The sequence below is a fragment of the Schistocerca gregaria genome, chromosome 4, assembly GCF_023897955.1.
Source record: "Schistocerca gregaria isolate iqSchGreg1 chromosome 4, iqSchGreg1.2, whole genome shotgun sequence".
NCBI classification, from domain to species: domain Eukaryota; kingdom Metazoa; phylum Arthropoda; class Insecta; order Orthoptera; family Acrididae; genus Schistocerca; species Schistocerca gregaria.
In genome coordinates this window covers 654,878,734-654,899,163 of record NC_064923.1, presented here as the reverse complement: position 1 = coordinate 654,899,163, position 20,430 = coordinate 654,878,734, and the positions used below count along the sequence as shown (strand labels likewise).

General features: G+C 39.1%; 1 protein-coding gene across 8 annotated transcripts in view; it reads left to right on the top strand.

Moving 5' to 3' along the window:
- Window positions 1–14,311, top strand: part of LOC126267401 (condensin-2 complex subunit G2-like) — a 266,223-nt gene extending 251,912 nt beyond the window's left edge. For 3 of the 8 annotated variants that reach the window (XM_049972609.1, XM_049972615.1, XM_049972610.1), the window contains 2 exons: window positions 6,182–6,412; window positions 12,725–14,288. In XM_049972609.1, the coding sequence (XP_049828566.1) occupies window positions 6,182–6,412; window positions 12,725–12,971 (478 nt within the window). In that variant the 3' untranslated portion in view covers window positions 12,972–14,288. Of the gene's footprint in view, window positions 1–6,181; window positions 6,413–12,724 lie in introns of all 8 variants that reach the window. The other 5 variants (XM_049972613.1, XM_049972612.1, XM_049972614.1 and 2 more) reach the window with 3 other exon arrangements.
- Window positions 14,312–20,430: the final 6,119 nt, after the last annotated feature.

Below are 20,430 nucleotides of genomic sequence, written 5' to 3'. Positions count from 1 at the left end.
GAAAGTTATTTATTGTGCTGCGACGAGAAGTTCATTGTGCTTTGCCCCCTATGATTCTTTTGCGTGTGCGTAATCTTGCAAGATCAGTAGGGAATATTTACATCACAGCAAGCAAGAGCGGGAAAATGACACAAGAGAATTACAAGTGTGGTGTGATCACTGCTGTTGGGGAATAGCTGGCTAAATAAATTGCTTTTGCTTGATTCCTAGTCTGTGTATAAAAATCATACTCCTTTAGAGCAAACTATCCCTCCTGAAAAGTGTGTGACATCACAGTTCTCACAACCTGAAACCACTAGACAAATTCAGATTCTGGATTTTTTTGTGTGCCTATAGTTTTTTATGTGCCTATAGTTTATCACACTATCTGCAACTGCACCTTAAAGGGTACCCAGTTTCATGATAAGCTCCTCGACAGACTTTTTCGCTTTCAGTTGCATGCCATCACATCCCATCAGTTCGCATCACCCTGTTACATCAGTATGATTTGATATGCATTCTGAAAGAGTGTATAGCTAGCTGAATGTCCTGCACAGTTTTTAACTCCCAAGGAGTCCACCTTCAATCTTGATAGACCGAACCATTGTGATCACTTGGTATGCCATTTTTCATTCAGTGTTTGTGGTGCAAATTAATGGTTTGTTTTGAACATTTCTTGAATACTGACAATGTCCATTTTGTGAAGTGTAATTCATACTTCCCATAGAAGGTTGATCTCTGCACCTCGTTGATGCTTATTTTCTGTCACCCTCCTGATACAGATGGTGAATTACTAGCAGTTAATGTTATTCCTGTCATAATTGTTAACACAACACTTTCAAATAAGCCTTACTAGAGATCGAAGTTTAACCTCACACTCAGTGGGTTCCTTATTGCTTCTGGGATCTGGTCTGGTAGACGTGTCGGACCAGAACGGCATTGCCTGCTTTTTGATCCATAACCTGGTTATCACTGGCATGGCCCTCGCATTGTAGTGGGTGCTGCCAGACTGCTCGTATCACTGCTAAAACCAATGAGTATTTATGTGGGTTAGTAGGACATATGTTACACTGATGCAATGCTTCTAACCATGTATGAATCAACACCTACGTAGATAAATGTTATAGTAACACCCAGGCCAGCCCACAGCTGTGCTGCACTTCTGCTATGTCACCAGGATCACAGGGCGGAACCTGGCCCATCTTCTGGTGGGGAAACAGGCCTGTTGATGAAATCAGCATGGCAGTTACTCATCACCCGTCATCTGTCCATTGCTTTCAACACAGGCTTAGCAGAGCTGCTATTTTCTCAACAGTGCCCAAAAAATAGCCACGGTACTACATGGCTACCAACTTATGGAAAACTCAGCCCTGGGTATCTCCTGTGACCGGTCTACAACAAAAGACTTCCCTTGCATGGCAAAAACATATATTATTTACTGTTTCCTTCTTAACATTACATAGCTTGAACTGCAAAGTTCAGAGGCTTTACGGTTATTCTACATTGGTTTCTTGCCCATCTGTACTCATTCATCCTTCCACACATCATTACGTCAAACTTTCGCTCTCATTATTAACTGCCCAATATGTCTTAAATGCTTAAAAAACAACAATTATTATAGTCTGATTACAATAACTTGTCAGTTGAGACTTCACGTGTGGAGCTAGTTTCCAGCAAGCAGAGCACTCAGCATTATACCCGAATTGTTTGCTCTTACTGAACTGTCACAAATGTCCATTTCCTTGTCTGGCTTTCTTTCTTGATGTGTCTGGATCCTGAATCCTGGGTCCAGTGCTTTTATTTCGCATTTTGTCAGACATGATAACTGTACCAAAAAGACACATGCATAACAATGGTATTGAAATAAGCTCATATCATGTACAGCACTAGCCAAACTCTGGTGGTTCATATAGCACAGGACAGCAGAAGGATAAAACTCTTGTATTCAACATTTGCTACAAAATTCAAGTGCCCCACTTGTGACAGGATACTTCTAATACAAGGCCATACCTGTGACAGGATACTTCTAATAGAAGAGGCCATACCTGTGCAGTTTGAAACAACTGTATTTCCACCAACCTCTCCCTCTGAAATCAGTAAAATAATAAACTCACTGAAAAGTAAAAGCTCTTACGGAATTGATGGCATTTCCAGCACGATACTTAAAGCTTGTTCCCCACAGATAAGTAGGATTCTCAGCCACGTATGTAATAGCTCTTTGGAGCAGGGTGTTTTCCCGATAGACTGAAATATGCCATTGTAAAACCATTGCATAAAAAGGGGGATACGTCGGATGTCAACAACTATCACCCAATCTCTCTTCTGACAGCTCTATCAAAAATTTTTGAGAAAGTAATGTATTCAAGAGTAGCCTCCCATATTTGTAAAAATAAAGTACTAACGAAATGTCAGTTTGGTTTTCAGAAAGGCTTTTCATCAGAAAATGCTATATACGCTTTCACTGATCAAATATTAAATGCTCTGAATAACCGGGCATCACCCATTGGTATTTTTTGTGATCTCTGAAAGGCGTTTGATTGTGTAAATCATGGAATTCTTTTAGATAAGCTAAATCATTATGGTTTGAGGGGGGCAGTGCACAAATGGTTTAATTCATACTTAACTGGAAGAATGCAGAAAGTTGAAATAAGTGGTTCATGTAATGTTAAAACAACAGCTGATTCCTCAAACTGGGGGGCTATCAAATACGGGGTCCCACAGGGTTCGGTCCTAGGTCCTTTACTGTTCTTGATATACATTAATGACTTACCATTCCATATTGATGAAGATGCAAAGTTAGTTCTTTTTGCCAATGATACAAGTATAGTAATAACATCCGAAAACCAAGAACTAAGTGATGTAATTGTAAATGATGTTTTTCACAAAATTATTAAGTGGTTCTCAGCAAACGGACTCTCTTCAAATTTTGATAAAACACAGTATATATGGTTCCGCACAGTAAATGGCGCAACTCCAGTAATAAATATAGACTTTGAACAGAAGTCTGTAGCTAAGGTGGAATTTTCAAAATTTTTAGGTGTGTCCATTGATGAGAGGTTGAACTGGAAGCAACGCATTGATGGTCTACTAAAACGTCTTGAGTTCAGCTACGTATGCTATTAGGGTTATTGCAAATTATGGTGATAAGAATCTTAGTAAATTAGCTCACTATGCCCATGCTTTTGTATGGTATCACATTCTGGGGTAATTCATCATTGAGTAGAAAAGTATTCATTGCTCAAAAACGTGTAATCAGAATAATTGCTGGAGCCCACCCACGGTCATCCTGCAGACATCTATTTAAGGATCTAGGGATCCTCACAGTAACCTCACAGTATATATATTCACTTATGAAATTTGTTGTTAATAATCCAACCCAGTTCAAAAGTAATAGCAGTGTGCATAGCTATAACACCAGGAGAAAGGATGATCTTCACTATGCAGGGTTAAATCTGACTTTGGCACAGAAAGGGGTGAATTATGCTGCCACAAAAGTCTTTGGTCACCTACCAAACGGCATCAAAAGCCTGACAGATAGTCAACCAAATTTAAAAATAAATTAAAAGAATTTCTATATGACAACTCCTTCTACTCATTGGCTGAATTTTTAGATATACATTAAGGGAGGGAAAAAAAACTAACTTAAACATTAGTGTCATGCAATATTTTGTGTAATGTAATATCTTGTACAGACATCTTTCATTAAGCTGACACGTTCCACATCATTACGAAGTGTCGTATTCATGATCTATGGAACAAGTATTAATCTAATCTAATCCGGGACTGGATCAGACCCTGAATGTGGTTCTCCAGCAGGGATATGACTTCCTCAAATCCTGCCCTGAAATGACATCCATCCTTCATGAAATCCTTCGCGCTCCACCAAGAGTGCCTTTCCACCGTCCACCTAACTTTCGTAACCTCTTAGTTTATCCCTATGAAATCCCCAAACCACCTTCCCTACCCTCTGGCTCCTACCCTTGTAACTGCCCCCGGTGTAAAACCTGTCCCATGCACCCTCCCACCTCCACCTGCTCCAGTCCGGTAACCCGGAAGGTGTACACGATCAAAGGCAGAGCCACGTGTGAAAGCACCCACGTGATTTACCAACTGACCTGCCTACACTGTGAAGCTTTCTATATGGGAATGACCAGCAACAAACTGTCCATTCGCATGAATGGACACAGGCAGACAGTGTTTGTTGGTTATGAGGATCACTCTGTGGCTAAACATGCCTTGGTGCACGGCCAGCACATCTTGGCACAGTGTTACACCGTCCAGGTTATCTGGATACTTCCCACTAATACCAACCTGTCAGAACTCCGGAGATGGGAACTTGCCCTTCAGTATATCCTCTCTTCTCATTATGCGCCAGGCCTCAACCTCCGCTAATTTCAAGTTGCCGCCACTCATACCTCACCTGTCATTCAACAACATCTTTGCCTCTGTACTTCTGCCTCGACTGACATCTCTGCCCAAACACTTTGTGTTTACAAATTCCTGCTTGTGCCTGTGTATGTGCGGATGGATGTGTGTGTGTGTGTGTGTGTGTGTGTGTGTGTGTGTGTGTGTGTGTGTGTGTGTGTGTGGGCGCGCGCGCGTGCGTGTGTACCTGTCCTTTTTTCCCCCTATGGTAAGTCTTTCCGCTCACGGTATTGGAATGACTCCTTACCCTCTCCCTTAAAATCCACATCCTTTCGTCTTTCCCTCTCCTTTCCTCTTTCCTGATGAAGCAACCGTTGGTTGCAAAAGCTTGAATTTTGTGTGTATGTTTGTGTTTGTTTGTGAGTCTATCAACCTGCCAGCGCTTTCGTTTGGTAAGTCACGTCATCTTTGTTTTTAGATATATTTTTCCCTCTATATATATATATTAAAAACAAAGATTCCAAGACTTACCAAGCAGGAGAGCGCCGGTAGACAGGCACAATAAATAACACACACAAACACACACACGGAATTTCTAGCTTTCGCAACCGACGGTTGCTTCTTCAGGAAAGAGGGAAGGAGAGGGAAAGACGAAAGGATGTGGGTTTTAAGGGAGAGGGTAAGGAGTCATTCCAATCCCGGGAGCGGAAAGACTTACCCGCAAAAACTAGCATGAAGCGTACTCAGTCCCTTTGACCACTCACCACGATGAACAAGGAAAAGTTTACAAGCAATATACTAGAGTTCAGGGTCCTCACGTCACCAGAGTATGTTGTGCTGCCATTGGCTACACAAGGAAACCCCTTCCCCATATGTTAGATTCCGATGTCTTTCATCATACTTCACAATTTTCAGTTAAATTCAACATGTTCATCAATTTTTGCTTTTTTTCCGGGTGGTCCCAAATAAAGATCTCTCAAAGACGTGCGATTTGTCATATAATTTGTGGTCGTAGCATGTCAGAAAAGAACTCGATTACCTTGTACCGAGATACCTGTTTCAGTTTTTTGACGCACTTTTACTTGCTGTTACAAATCTGTGAATTTTAAGAACTGATGAAATTCATTACCACAAATTATTGTATAAACATTGTATTGTACATTTAATTTGCTTCACTTATGCAGTTTTTATACGTACAATTTATTGGAGAGGATTACGATTTTTTATCTTATGTGCCAATTACATATGTTCTTGCTCATATTTTGGAGTTTTAAAGTTTTACTTCCATCCTGCATTTTCCTCAGTATCGCATTTTTTATGTATGGACCACACAAAAAAGTAAAATAGGGGTTTCACTAACTTTAAAAAATTCCCTGCCACATTTTTCTGTCCATATGTGAAGGCTAACCTTTTAGATTTTGACATGGTTTTCCTAATAGATAAACATTCACAAAGAAGGCATTGGTGTATAATTTATAAATATTTTGTGCAAATTGGCTGAACTATGAAGTAAGAAAGCCACCACTGCATTTTTCTATCTGTATGTAAAAACACATCTCAGAAACAGCTGTAAGGATTTTGATAGAATTTTCACTGATATATTGACTGATTGACAAAGAAAGTTTGTGTGTACCTTCTATTACCAATATGCGAGTGAATCCCTTTAGCCATAGGTACTTAGTGCTGTATGTGTGATATTGGGACCAGTCGCTAGTTTCCATTTATTTCAATAATCATTAACTGAAAGTGACACTTGTTCTTTCTTCAGTGTAAGCTCCCTAAATACTGTAAAAGCTACTTAGTTTTTATGTTATTTTGTATATATTTAAAATTTTAGTGTTTTGAAGAAGAAGGTGGAAGTCATAAAGCAAACTATCACTGATATTACAAACCCACGAAAGGAAGCTGAGCCAGGAAAAAGACAAACAGAAGATGAACAAGAAGTGGAGCCACCAGATAGTGTGAAGCAAAATGAATGTGAAACACCAAATCCACCAGTCAGTAAAACACCTGAAGATGCAAATGGAACTAGCCATAGTGGCAGAAAATCGAGCACTCGTAAAAGAAGGTGAGAATTGTTGGTTGCCATATTCAATGAGAAGTAGTTTAGTGTACATCGTTTTGATTTTTAATGTTTTCAAAGTTTATTGACATATTTGGTTTCAACAACTGACAAACAATACAAATACTTCCAGAATGAGATTTTCGCTCTGCAGCGGATTGTGCACTGATATGAAACTTCCTGGCAGATTAAAACTGTGTGCTGGACTGAGACTCGAACTTGGGACCTTTGCCTTTCGCGGGCAAGTGCTCTACCATCTGAGCTACCCAAGCACAACTCACGACCCGTCCTCACAGCTTTACTTCTGCCAGTACCTCGTCTCCTACTTTCCAAACTTTACAGAATCTCTCCTGCGAACCTTGCAGAACTAACACTCCTGAAAGAAAGAAGTGCTAGTTTTGCAAACTTCGCTTCTGTAAAGTTTGGAAAGTAGGAGACGAGGTACTGGCAGAAGTAAAGCTGTGAGGACGGGTCGTGACTTGTGCTTGGGTAGCTCAGATGGTAGAGCACTTGCCCGCGAATGGCAAAGGTCCTGAGTTCGAGTCTCGGTCTGGCACACAGTTTTAATCTGCCAGTAAGTTCCAGTACAAATACTTTTTTGTGATTTAATTGTACAAACACTTAAAAATATACCAGCATGATGTAACAAAACAGCATAAAGTACTTTTAACAACAATAGTAATTAACTGTGCTTTAGCTATGACTTAGCCACTGCTGGCCGAAAGCAATTCCTCATGGAGTGATCTCACTGCAGCAGGCACATTTTCAACGACTTTTTTACATCTTCCATCTTCATTGTGGAAATAGGTATTTGGTAAATTGGGTAGGCCATTGGGATACTGTCCATTAATCCTGGTATGATGGGCATGTGCCTTTTTCTTAAACAGAATGTATGCCATGCTAATCATCAACATACAGTAGCCCATCCAACTCTCATTTCTCCAGGTATTATACAGATAGAACGGTTTGTACTATACAATGACAGAAAAAAATTCGCAACACAAAGAAGGAATTGTATGACGTAGACATCTGAAACATGATGTCTATTCAGATTTCACATTAGTCACATAAGACTGACACAAGTAGCACTGTTATGAGGATGCAAATCACATTTGCATTAAATACACACCATAACGGTCATGAGTGTTAGTTACCTTTGAGAAGGATGTGGTGAGTTGATGTTAGTCAAGAGTGTATTTAAGGCAATAAACACGCCACTGTCAACACTTCACTGAGTTTGAATGAGGTTGTGTGATATTGCAGAAAGACTTGTCAAAAATATAGCTGTTGTACATGTTTACTGTCAGTGGTGGTCACACGAATGTACGATCGCAAGAAGACTGGGCTCTGGATGACCATGCAACATGTCACACTGCCAAGGGGGATGACCATCGTGTTTGACATGGGGCTCTGGCACATCATAGTGCATTTGCAACAGCAGTTTGAGCAGCATTTGGCACTACAGTGAGACAATGAATTGTTACAAATTTGTTACAACCAGAACAGCTCCATGCCAGATGTGCTATAGTGTGCATTCTTCTAACCCCAAACCACCACCATTTTCAATGTCATTGGTGTCAAGTGAGAGCTCATTGGAGGGCAGGGTGTTGTATTTTCTGATGAAAGCTGGTTCTGCTGCCTTGGAACCAGTGATGGTCATATGTTGGTTAGGAAAAGGATGTTTGAGGACCTGCAGTCAACCAGTGCATACTGGACACTGGACCTGCACCTGCACTTGGAGCTATGGTCTGAAGTGTGATTTCATGTGACAGCAGGAGCAGTCTCGTGCTTGTCCCAGAGTGCAAATTTGTACATCACTCTGGTGATTTGACCTGTTGTACTGACATTCCAGGGTTTTTCCCAAAAGGGTAACGTGCATCCACATACCACTGGTGTAATCCAACATGCTGTACAGAGTATCAACATGTTTCCTTGACCTGCTCAGTCACCAGATCTGTCTCCAATTGAGTGCATAGTGGATGTCATTGTACAACACCACCATCATCCACAAATAGCGTTATTGGCTGACCAAGTACAACATGCATGGAACTTCGTCTCATAAACTGACATCCAGCACCTGTACAAAACAATGTATGTGCGTTTGCATACTTGCATCAAACATTCTGGCGCTTACACCGGTTATAAACGTACCAGTGTTTCACATTTATAATAGGTTATCTTGCACTTGCATTAATCTGTGATCTTGCAGTTTAATCACTTAAATATGTTACCTACACAAATGTATTCCTGAAAGTCCATTGTTCTACATTAATTATTGTTCAGTGTTTCAATTTTTTTCTGGCAGTGTATATTTTTGAAGGTACTGGGAGCAAACAAGATTTTTTTTTATTATTCCATTCTCTTATCTTATAAGAATCAGCATTTTTTCTAACATATTTGAGCCACCAGTCGTCAAAACCTAGTATTTCCTGTCAATTAATTAATTTTACAGTCACATTCCTTTTATGTTTGCTGTTAGTTCCATGCATTCATGAGGGGTTTAAATGTGATCATGAGTTTTTATTTTCCTCTTATATTGCAATTACATGTTTGTAGTACAAATGTAGTTTGGCTATATTTGTAGTATTTTGGCTATATTTTTACTGAGATCATTTATTATGCAATAAAATATATAGGCATTACTTTGTTAGCAACTTTCTTTGCTAAACTCTGTTGATACAAGTACACGGTAGAATGTCCTGGGTTATCATATTATGTGTGCTGGAACAGTACACCCACAGTTGACACAGGGAGACTATCTGTTGGATTTGGGTATGCAGACGTGGCAAGTTTTGCATAAAATCAAAAACTATTGCTCCCACATAATCATTAGATTGGCATCTTTTGTTAGCATCCCGAAGTGAATTGTAAAATTTAGAACTATGGTACTTAAGGAAAGTTAATTTCACTCTGGCGGCAAGCTTGGCTGTTTTATTTAAATGTGTCCTTTTAAATTTGAATTCGATCTCTTGACATTTACAACAGACATGGAGTAATTAAAGTTGTCCCAATAATAATGATAAACATCATACTCTACAATCTGCATATTTCTCATTGAACATGTGCATGATCCATATGTTTAATTCAGAGTTTAAATATGTTACCTTCTTTTGTGAATAATGTGAGTTTTTGTGGGGAAAGATATTATATTGCTCATGAATTTGTGCAATGGTCTAATCTGGTGTGTTTTTATTGTTCAGATTTTTCCCACTTTTATCAACAGCTGACATTCACTTTATTAATATACAGGTACGAAACAGACACAATTTCGTCACTGGACGTACATCTGAGAAAAATTTCTTGCAAATCTGTTTTCTTTCACTTCTGTGCTTTACATGGTAAAGAAACATTGCATATCTACTCTTGTCACCACATTCTGGATCAAATTTCCGAGGATGCCTCTTATTTACTTCCTTTGCTTCAGTAAGCTGCTGCAGGTGTAAGTCCTGGGCATCTCTGGTAGGGCGACGACAGAGAAATTTTGCCAAAATATCATTTTGATGATTTACGTCAACATAACCATAAATTTTTCAGTCTGCAGTTGAAACAAAATTGTTAATAAAGGACTCGTGTTGCAGATAAAAACCAATATTATAGCTATGTACATCTCTCACATTTTCATGCTATTGTTCCAAGTAAGATTAAATTTACCTGTATAATTCTGTGACTGCTTTCCCAGGAACATAATTTTCTTTGTAATTTTGATATGTAGTAATTTAGTATGCGCTGTCTTTAACTTATTTCTGTTATATTCTGCACTGCTATTCTTCTTTTTTGGAGCCATAGTTATATTTCAGCTGCCATTCAAATGAAAGACAGTCAACACTAACAATGACTGTTTGTGCCACAATAAAGGAAAGGGGGCAAATTTATCAACAGAGTGTAGTAGTGCATATAAACAGTTTCAGTGTGGGTATGAGCAATATTTGTTGAAACAAAAGAATTCAGTGATATATTTGGTGTCAACAACAAACAGCGTTAAATGCAACCCATATCTATCATTTCAAGTACCGTGACACGTCTCATTTTAATTCCAAATGATTGGCTATAGACTTAAATGTAGTATTCAATGAAAAAATGAAAACTGAACATTTTCACTAATTTGATTTCAATAATTGACAATTCAATTGCTACTGCCAATAAGTATTGTTATCTAGTTTTCTATTGATTCCTATTGCAGTTGTATCTCTGAGTCAACTTACTGTGGTCTGTTTTCATACATTTTGGCAATAGTGTTTATATACTTGAGCTTTAATTTAAAATTTCTGTTGCCTGACTATCAAATTGAAGTTGTTAAAGCCACTTCTTCTTTCTTGTGCAGAGAGAGAGTGAGAAGAGAAGGTGGAGGAGGGGGGGAGAGGATGGCACTAGTGTTATAGACATCTCTTCTGTAAGAATTGGCAGATGGCATAACAGCTGCTGATGGTGTAACAGATCCTTTGGTTCACATTTTGTTTGTTATTTTCTTTTTGCAACACAAAACATGGTTTATACAGTTTTCTTGTCATTGTGTTCAGAGCCATTATGGCTTTGTTAAACAAAGATGTCTAAGGAGACACTTGACTAGGTGGTTGATGAGAGTAGCTAATATCATATAGATTGACCTTTCGAAGGCTTGGTAGCGACCTTGGTCGCTACCAACTTAAGGCGTCAGGTGACATTGTGTTTAGTGCATCTCGCATGTTAATAAATAAGAGGCTTTCAAACTATATGAGTGATCATAAACTAAGGTAAAACTTTTCGTTGCTGTAAAGCACTAAACACTCTGTTCCCTTCTAGCACAACAACCTAGTATTTCTGTTACCTTGTGTATTTTTAAATTGTGAACCTGTCGAGAAGACTATGGAACTTATATACAAATGGAAGACGAGTGAGAACTTGAGTCTCCAGTTAGTGTGAAACAAAAATAATGTGAAACACCGGAAACGTGTTCCTTCCCTTGAAGGAATTCATTGCGCATTTTGAATTTTTGTAAAATGAGTTGTAAGTACTTCATTGCAAGTTTCTGCTTATAATAAATATCCTGAGGTTTGAGAGCAAAATTGTGCAAAAAAGACCTACTCATTATAGTCAGTGGTGGTTGAATTCCAAAATTTTGTACAGCCAAGAAGTATTTGTTTATGGTCTGCTGTTTGATTCAGAGTCTACTTACCATTTTATGTTTTCATACAAAGCTCCAGTATAGTTTTGGTTGACAGCAAAACTGTCACCTTGATGTTGTTAAAGCCTACTTCATTCTTGTAGAGAGAGAGAGAGAGAGAGAGAGAGAGAGAGAGAGAGAGAGCACTACTCTTACAGTCATCTCTTCTGCCAGAATGAGCAGCCTGAGGATCCCGCGGAAAGCATAATAGTTCGTTTGGTTCACATTTTGTTTCTTATCTTCTTTTTATAACACAAAACTTGTTTTACACAGTTTTCTTTTCATTGGACTCATAGCGATTGTGACTTTGTTTAACCAATAAGTCTAAGAAGACGCTTGACTGGATGGCTGATGAGAGTATCTAAGGTCAAACAGACTGATTTTGAAAGCTGTTGACTTCTTTGGTCACTTCGAATTTTGGCTACCAGGTAACATTGTATTTAGTGCATCTTACTCATCAATAAATCAGAGGCTTTCAAAGTATTTCAGTGATGTGGTGTGCTAATAGATTCATATTGTAGTTGCATCTTTGAGTCAGCTCAATGTTCTGTTTTCAAACAAGTTAGCAGTAAAGTATACATTAGATTAAATTCACAATTTTCCTTTTTGGGCTGCAAAACTTCTGCCATGATGTTGTTAGAGCTACTTGTCTCATGTCCTGAAAGAGATACGACACTAATCTTACAGAAATCATTTCTGGCAGGATGAGGAGCCTAAGGCTCTTGTTTATTGCATAAGTGTTCCTTTGGTTGACATTTTGTTTCTTATCTTTTTTTGTGACACAAACCATGGCTTACACAGTTTCCTTTACACTGGCTTCAAAGCCATCGTGACTCTGATAAAACGAGAACTCTAAGAAGATGTTTAAATAGGTGATTGATGCGAGTAGGAAAATTAAAATAGACTGTTCTTGATGCCTACTGACTTCTTAGGTCACTACTAACTGCATCTACTAGACAGTGTTGTGTTTTCTTTGATCACTACCAACTACATCTACCAGACAAGTTGTTTTTAGTCCATCTTATGTGTTAATAAATAAGAGACTTCCAAACTATTACCATGCTCATAAACTAAGAGTATCACTTATTGTTTCTTACATGTAAACCACTAAACACTAGGTTCTCTTTGAGCAAAGCAACTTAGTATTTATGTTATCTTCTGTGGTTTCAAAATTGCAGAGTTTTTGAGAAGACGGTGGACGTTCTAAAGGAAGCTCACACTGAGATGAAAAAAGCACAAAAGGAAGCTGAGCCAACCAATATACAAATGGAAGAGGAGCAAGAAGTTGACCCTCCAGATGGTGCAAAACGAAAAGCATGTGAAACGCAAAAGCAACCAGTCAATAAAAACAATAATCGGAATCCTGAAGATGCAAATAAAATGAGGAGGAGTCAAAGAAAATCAAGAACTTATAATAGGCCATGAGAAATGTAGTCTCCAAACTATGAATCCACAAGCATTCCATAGTCAGCATTCTCAGATGGCATGCATTGCCCATTATGAATTTTTATAATAAGAATTGTACATAAAACAGTGTAAGTTTCTGCATTTTGATAAAAGTTATGAGATTGGGAGACCAGAACTCTTCATCCCGCCCTACACATTATCATTAGTAATAGTTAATGTTATATATTCGACAGTTGTGCTCTACCAACACTTATTACATTCTGTTTTCTGTTAGTACTGTTATCCTATCAGTTAGAAGTATAGTGAGTTTTCATTTACACATTTCTTGCAAAATTGTGGTTTCGTCTAGGTACTTCACTTCTTAGGACACAGTGAATGCCACATAAAAATCATGTGGATTTTCAATTACAAAATTGTTCATTATGTGAAGGTTTTACTATCAAAGTAGTTAACACCCATGAAAAAATAAAGTTTTAAGTACAACAACACATTTAAAAAAAAATTCTAAACCTCATTAATGACTCAAGTTCTGATGGAACTGTTGTAAGAAATCATGCATTCAGTGTTGCTCAGAGATGTGTTTTTATGACAGATTTGACGTATGACATAATCAAAAGCCACGATAACACAACACTTTATCATTAAAAAGCATTAATTTTGACATATTTAACTGGGAACCAAAAATTAGTTTTATTTTTTCACACAAAATCAAGTACATAATTTATAAGTGGTGTGAATGTGATTATTTTTTTAACAGAATTATTTTCAGATGTATAAAAAATAAAAATATTATTTGAAATTTGTACAGAGAGAGTATATCCCATACATAAAATTGCCGTACTTTGTAATTTTATAGTGTTTTCTGTGTAAAAAATAAATAATGTTATGTGATATGTAAATAAGACTTAATTCTCATTATTTATTGTGAGAAAAATTTTATTGTGTGGATTAAAATCTGTCATAGATATTTCACTATTCCATAATTTGTTATTTTGGTTTTAATTTTTTAGGTATTATGATTCACTGTCACTATACACGCGTTAGTACCTATTCATCAGTGTTAAGTTTCAGTAAATGAACAATGTTCTTTACTCACATTTGTTTTAATATCTTTGTAAAGTTGAAATATTTATGAAATAAATTTAAAATATAGTTTAAATTAAAATTTTGATATATATTCAAGTTCCTAATAAGTGGCTTTCGTTTATGTGAAAGTATTGCCTTTTTTACGAAGACAATTCATGTATTACTCAACAGATTCATGGTTTGAACTCTGATGATGGACATTGAGCTGAATCTTCTTGTCTAAGAGTATCCATTAAAATTTGGTAATCAACAAAGAATCTTAGAATCTTTGCGTAATAATTTCTGGCTTTTTCTCTCAGGATGAATCGAGATGATGGCCACAATAAAGTGCTCTGCTCAAATGACAATATATTTGGCAACCTCTACACTGAATTCCTTTGCCATTTGCATTCTAGAAGCCTGTGCACATAATGGAAGTATAAGATTTAAAAGTGTGTTTCTGAAATATACGTTTATACAGGTTTACATCACAGAGAAGATTGAGTAAAGCATCACTGTTCATAAGTTGATTAGGGGTAAATTTCCTGGAAAAAATGAGACTAGGCCTAAGTATGCCTTTAACTGCCTCTTGTTTTGAGGAAAAGGACAATTCCTAATGGCATCAAGTTTTGTAGGATATGGCAGTATGCCTTCTGAAGAGATTGTGAGTGCTAAAAATTTTACCTTTTCTTGTACAAAATTAAGATTTCTTGAGATTTGCTATAACTCCATGTTCGGAATAGTGGTTCAATACTTGTTCAACTAAGCTTAAGTCTTCTACCCAAGTTGGTGTGGCAACTAAAAGCTCCTTCACAGATACTGTTACCTTACTGAAAAGTTCGGGTCCTAGCACTTTGTCCAGAGCAGAGATAAATACACCTGCACTTTATGTTCAATCCAAATGGTAATACTTGAAATTTGAAGCTCCTGCCCCCACATACAAAGGCAGTATATTTCTGACTTGTTTTGTAGTTTTATTTGCCAATAAGAGGACCAGAGATCGATTATAGTAATAAATTTAGCATAATGTAATTTCATAAGCTGTTCCTCTAAATTGTCTGGACATGTTTTTACTGATACAAAGATCTTATTAATGTTACATGTGTCAAGGACCAAGCTCATCGTGCCATCTGGCCTACTCACAGCCATATACGACTACAATAAAGGGAAAATGGTGGTTACATTGCACCTCATTCAAGCATCCTGTTAATATCTTTTCTTACTGTTTCCCTCCGTGTCTATGGTACAGGTTTATGAAGTAGAACAAAAAGTTTCGTGAGGATAAACTTCCATTTTGTACACAAAATTCTTAATGAAACATAGTCTTTTTTCAGATACACATATACGAGCAAGTATCAGGTCCCTAAGTTCCTCTTGCTGTTCTTGAGACAAGCATTTTGATTCACTTACCTTCATGTTTATTATGTCGACGTTTACCTCTTCTGCTGCCAACTGTTCGTTGTTGTATGTGCTGCCAACTGTTCGTTGTTGTATGTGCTGATAAATATGACCATGGGATTCACCAATTGAACCTCAAAATCATGAGTAACTTCAATTTTTATGTCTGTCAGTACTTCTCCTGATTAGGTCTGCTGCAAATAATTGGTTATTTACTGTGAAATGACTTTGACCCTTGCCAATGTCAATTTGTCCTTGGACTGTCCTAAATGTATCCATATCAATTGAACAGTCAACTATTAATTTCTGTACTAATCAAAAAATTGTGTTATAGAGAAAACAGCCCTTATTGGACAGGAATTAAAGCTTGTATTTTGACTCCTTTCAATTTCTGGCCAGTTGCAGTTTGTACCTTGCAATTTTGCACCGGTAGTCTGGGTATACGCCCACGTTTCTTCAGTTCTTGAAAGAATCCCTTTGATATCAAATTAGTCATAGTACCCGTATCAAGCACAATGGGTACGTCTAAGGTAAATATTTTGGATTTAATAGTAACTTGTATCTTGTCCTCTGTCAAGTTTTCCTGAGTATCCTCATTACTTTGATACAGGTCATCTTTTATTTCACTACCTTGATCATACCTGATGAAGCAAGTGTTGATGAAGCTCATGCCCCCACTCTCCTCCCAGGTCACAGCACGTCATGGTGGCGTTGGTCTCTGGGTTAGGCGTAACTTCTACTATATGGACTGTTGGTGTTTGATTACGCCAGTTAGTATCCTGTGAGGCTCTCAACTCAGATTCTCTTTGCCTTTGCATGTTATTTGGCATATGTGCATTACTTTGCCGGCCAAATCCCACTGTCTGTGGATTATTTGACTGTCTGGTATTGTCATGTATTTGCAAAGCAGTCGGCTGATTATTGCCGGTAGCTTGTGTCTGTACATATTGTACAGGCTGGCGGAATGCTACTTGCCCATTTAGTAGTTTTTGTCAAATTTTTGCCCATTTCTTTTACATCCACCCTTGAATTTACTGCTTTTGCTTTTGCCATTGCAATTACCGTACCATTACCATAGGTCTGTGTGGATTGCCATCCGTGTTGTACTATGAATACGTTGTTCACTTGTTAGTCCGTGAATCCCAATGGCGCTATCTGCACATTAACAGGCTTGGGTTGCACTGGTCTCTCTTCATATATCAAACCTATTGAGTCCAGTACAGGTAGAAACTATTTGGTGTCGTGTTCCGGAATGTGAAGGAGTTATTCCTGGGCAGGTAGACAGCTCTTTAAGATTTTCAGAATTTCTACTTGAGATACCAGTATCTGGTTTTATTCAAATATTTTTTGAAATAGCCCCTTAAGCTTCCATGTTTGCTATTTAATGGATTTGGGTTGAACACGTAACATCTGAGCCTCTCTTGTATGGTCTCAGACCACTATAGATATAAAAAGACCTCTCTCAAACTTTTTATAGTAGTGGCAATGTTCTGCCATGTCCGTAGCCCATAGCAGAACATCACCCTGTGTGTATCCAATAACAAATCTAATTTTTTGGACTTCGGTCCAGGTACAAGGTAAAACATTTCAAAATGCTCCAGACAACAGGGTTTGTTGTTTTCCCTTCAGAGGTAAATACCGGAAATTGTCGATGCCTAAGTAATCCCTCGTCTGCAAGTAATGTTGACAAACATGCCGCACTGTCAGTGACAGGCGTGTATATGTTCGTTTGTGACCTAGCACATGGCAACTGCACTTGGTCGACAGGTACAGCTGCTGGCAACTGTTGTTGCATTCTGCAACTGTTGCTGTTTTTCTTCGATGGGCCAGCCACGTATTGTGGGTAAGCAGTGAAAGTATCTAACTTCTCTAAAAACATGGGTTTGTTTTCTGTCAATTGTTTTGGAATGTCAGCAGTTTTAGGAATACTGCCTCCTAACCTTTCCTCTGCTTCCTTCAAACCTGAATCTATTGTAGCTAGAAATTGACTTTTTTTCTCTTTTAGAGCTGCTTCTACTGTATCTGCATAAATCTTGCACTCTGGCACTATCTTTTCAGCAAGGGTGCTGCCCTTATCCAGCATCCCGGCTTCAGCTTTTTCAGTTATTTCCTTTACATCTGCACATATCCCTTTGTTTTTTGGCAAATTTTGACTCGAAACTTAACTGGTCCACACTCAGACTTAAATTTTGTACTTCTGTAGGTAAGTTTTTGCACACGTCTTGCAGCTCGCTGAGTACGTCCATCACATTTTTCACTGGGATAGTGTCTCCTGAATTTTGGAATATGCTTCACTAAGGTTTTGTAACTCATCTGCAAGTTGCACATGTTTATCGTCTACGGATGATACTCTGCGTTAACATATTTATATTGCGGGATATGTTGCTAATTATTTCTTGTTTTAGTTGTTTGCCTGGCTCTGTCAACTTCCCAGATAGTTCGTCAGATAATGAAGTGTGTATAGTTTTTCTCATCTCACTGAACTGTTGACTAATACTATTCTTGAAATCGTTAAATGCCTGATCTTGCTGTGTAAACTGTTGTCGTATACTTTCCTGATGTTTTGTGAACTGCTGTGTCATACCCTTTAAGATATGTTACACTTTCCTGAAGTTCCTGTTGTTTTGTAAACTGTTGTGTTATTTGTTGCGTTATTTGTGTCAGTTGTGCAACTCACTAGTATTTACATTGTTTTTACGAACTGTTACCTGTTCTTGCGTTCGCAATGTTGAGAGCCAGTAATCAAAGGAATTTTCGCTGTCATGCCCTTCAGTTTCACTATTTGACAAAATGTTTCCCGGTAAGAACTGAGAAATTGTCTCATCGAGCGCCATAAAAGTGACATCATAATTGAAAACAAAGATTCCAAGACTTACCAAGCAGGAAAGCGCCGGCAGACAGGCACAATGAACAAAACACACAAACACACACACAGAATTACTAGCTTTCGCAACCAATGGTTGCTTCTTCAGGAAAGAGGGAAGGAGAGGGAAAGACGAAAGGATGTGGGTTTTAAGGGAGAGGGTAAGGAGTCGTTCCAATCCCGGGAGCGGAAAGACTTCCCTTAGGGGGAAAAAAGGACAGGTGTACACTCGCACACACACACACACACACACATCCATCCATATTCCCCCTAAGGGAAGTCTTTCCGCTCCCGGGATTGGAATGACTCCTTACCCTCTCCCTTAAAACCCACATCCTTTCGTCTTTCCCTCTCCTTCCCTCTTTCCTGAAGAAGCAACCATCAGTTGCGAAAGCTAGTAATTCTGTGTGTGTGTTTGTGTGTTTTGTTCATTGTGCCTGTCTGCCGGCGCTTTCCCGCTTGGTAAGTCTTGGAATCTTTGTTTTTAATATATTTTTCCCATGTGGAAGTTTCTTTCTATTTTATTGACATCATAATTGGTTATACTACCGGTCCCCCCTGCGGGTCCGGGTTTTAGAATAGGTCCGAGGTATTCCTGCCTGTCATACGAGGCGACTAAAAGGAGTTTCACACGTTTCGGCCTTTATGTGATGGTCCCCTGTAGGGTTTGACCTCCATACTTCAAATTTTTCCCGAAGAGCGAGACAATTGGGGAATGGTGCATCGTGTCCATCGTGCATTGAGATCTTTAGCCCACTTTCTTGTCGTTGCATTGCAGTCTGCGCATTCTCCATCTCTTGGGCGAGGACACCTTCCTTGGTGCGTTTTCCACCATGCACTACGCTGTGTCGATTTCTGCATTGATGATGACCATGGACTTCTTTGCACCTGATATCCAGCACGGTAGCCAGTTTGTTGTGGTAGGGCCACCATGTATCATGTTGGTTGTAGCCCCCTGACCACATAAGGATCGCTCAACTGATGCCTGTGCCATTAACTCTCCACGTATGCCAAGGTCTAGATACCCGTCCCCCTGGGGCATCGGGACTCCCGGCAATGTCCATTGTGCCAGGTTGCCTTTACTGCAGCTAGGTGGTACCCATGGAGAGGCCCCTGGTCGGAGTGGGTGACATCAGGGCAGATGACACGTGATGAAGTGTAGTTCATCATCTCTTGCTGATGGTGAAATACCAGCAGTCTCTAAGCGATCATGAGCTCAATTTAACGCACAGAAGTACAACCTCAAATTGTTCCTCTCCCTGGCCACACCATGGGAGGAATGTCAGGCTAAGGATGGCAGCAGATCTTGTTCGCCCACTACCTTGTATGTTGGAGAGCTGATGGGGAATCTTTCATGACAATGAAGCCACAGTTTTTTGTTGAGCATTTAGAAGACAAGTTCGGGGTGGCGGAGGGCTTGTCCAAAATGAGACCTGGGTCAGTCTTGATCAAAACAGCTTTCTCTGCCCAGTCACTTGTGACAAGCTGGGGGATGTTTCTGTAACCATCATGTCCCATAAGAGCTTAAATATGGTCCAGGGTATCATATTTCACAGAGACCTTCTTTCGTAGTCCGACTATGAGCTGCGCGCCAATTTAGAGCAGCGAGGTGTACATTTCGTCCAGCGTGTCCACCGGGGTCCAAAGGATAATCAGGTTGCCACCAGTGCCTTCATCTTGGCCTTTGATGGTTATACATTGCCCGAGAAGGTCAAGGTGATGGTCTACCAGTGTGATGTAAAGCCCTATATCCCGATGTGGTGCTTAACGTGCTGGAAGTTCAGCCATATGTCTTCCTGCTGTACTTCCAGTGTCACACGCCAATATTGTGGATACCCATCACATCTCAATGTTCCATGTGCCCCGCCTCCCATCTATGTCAACTGCAGCGAGCACCATTCGCCTTGCTCGCCTGACTACAAGATTCTCCAGAAAGAAAGGAAAATCGTAGAGTACAAGACCCTGGACAGATTGACCTACACTGAGGCTAAGAGAAAATTTGAACACCTGCATCCTGTGCGTATGACATCATCTTACGCCGCCACTACAACAGTTCTGGCACCATCAGCTCTGCCAACCCAGGTCACCTCTCAGAGCTGGAAGACTACACCTGCCCCCTTGATGGTGGGGGCATTCCTCCCTCCCCCCCCC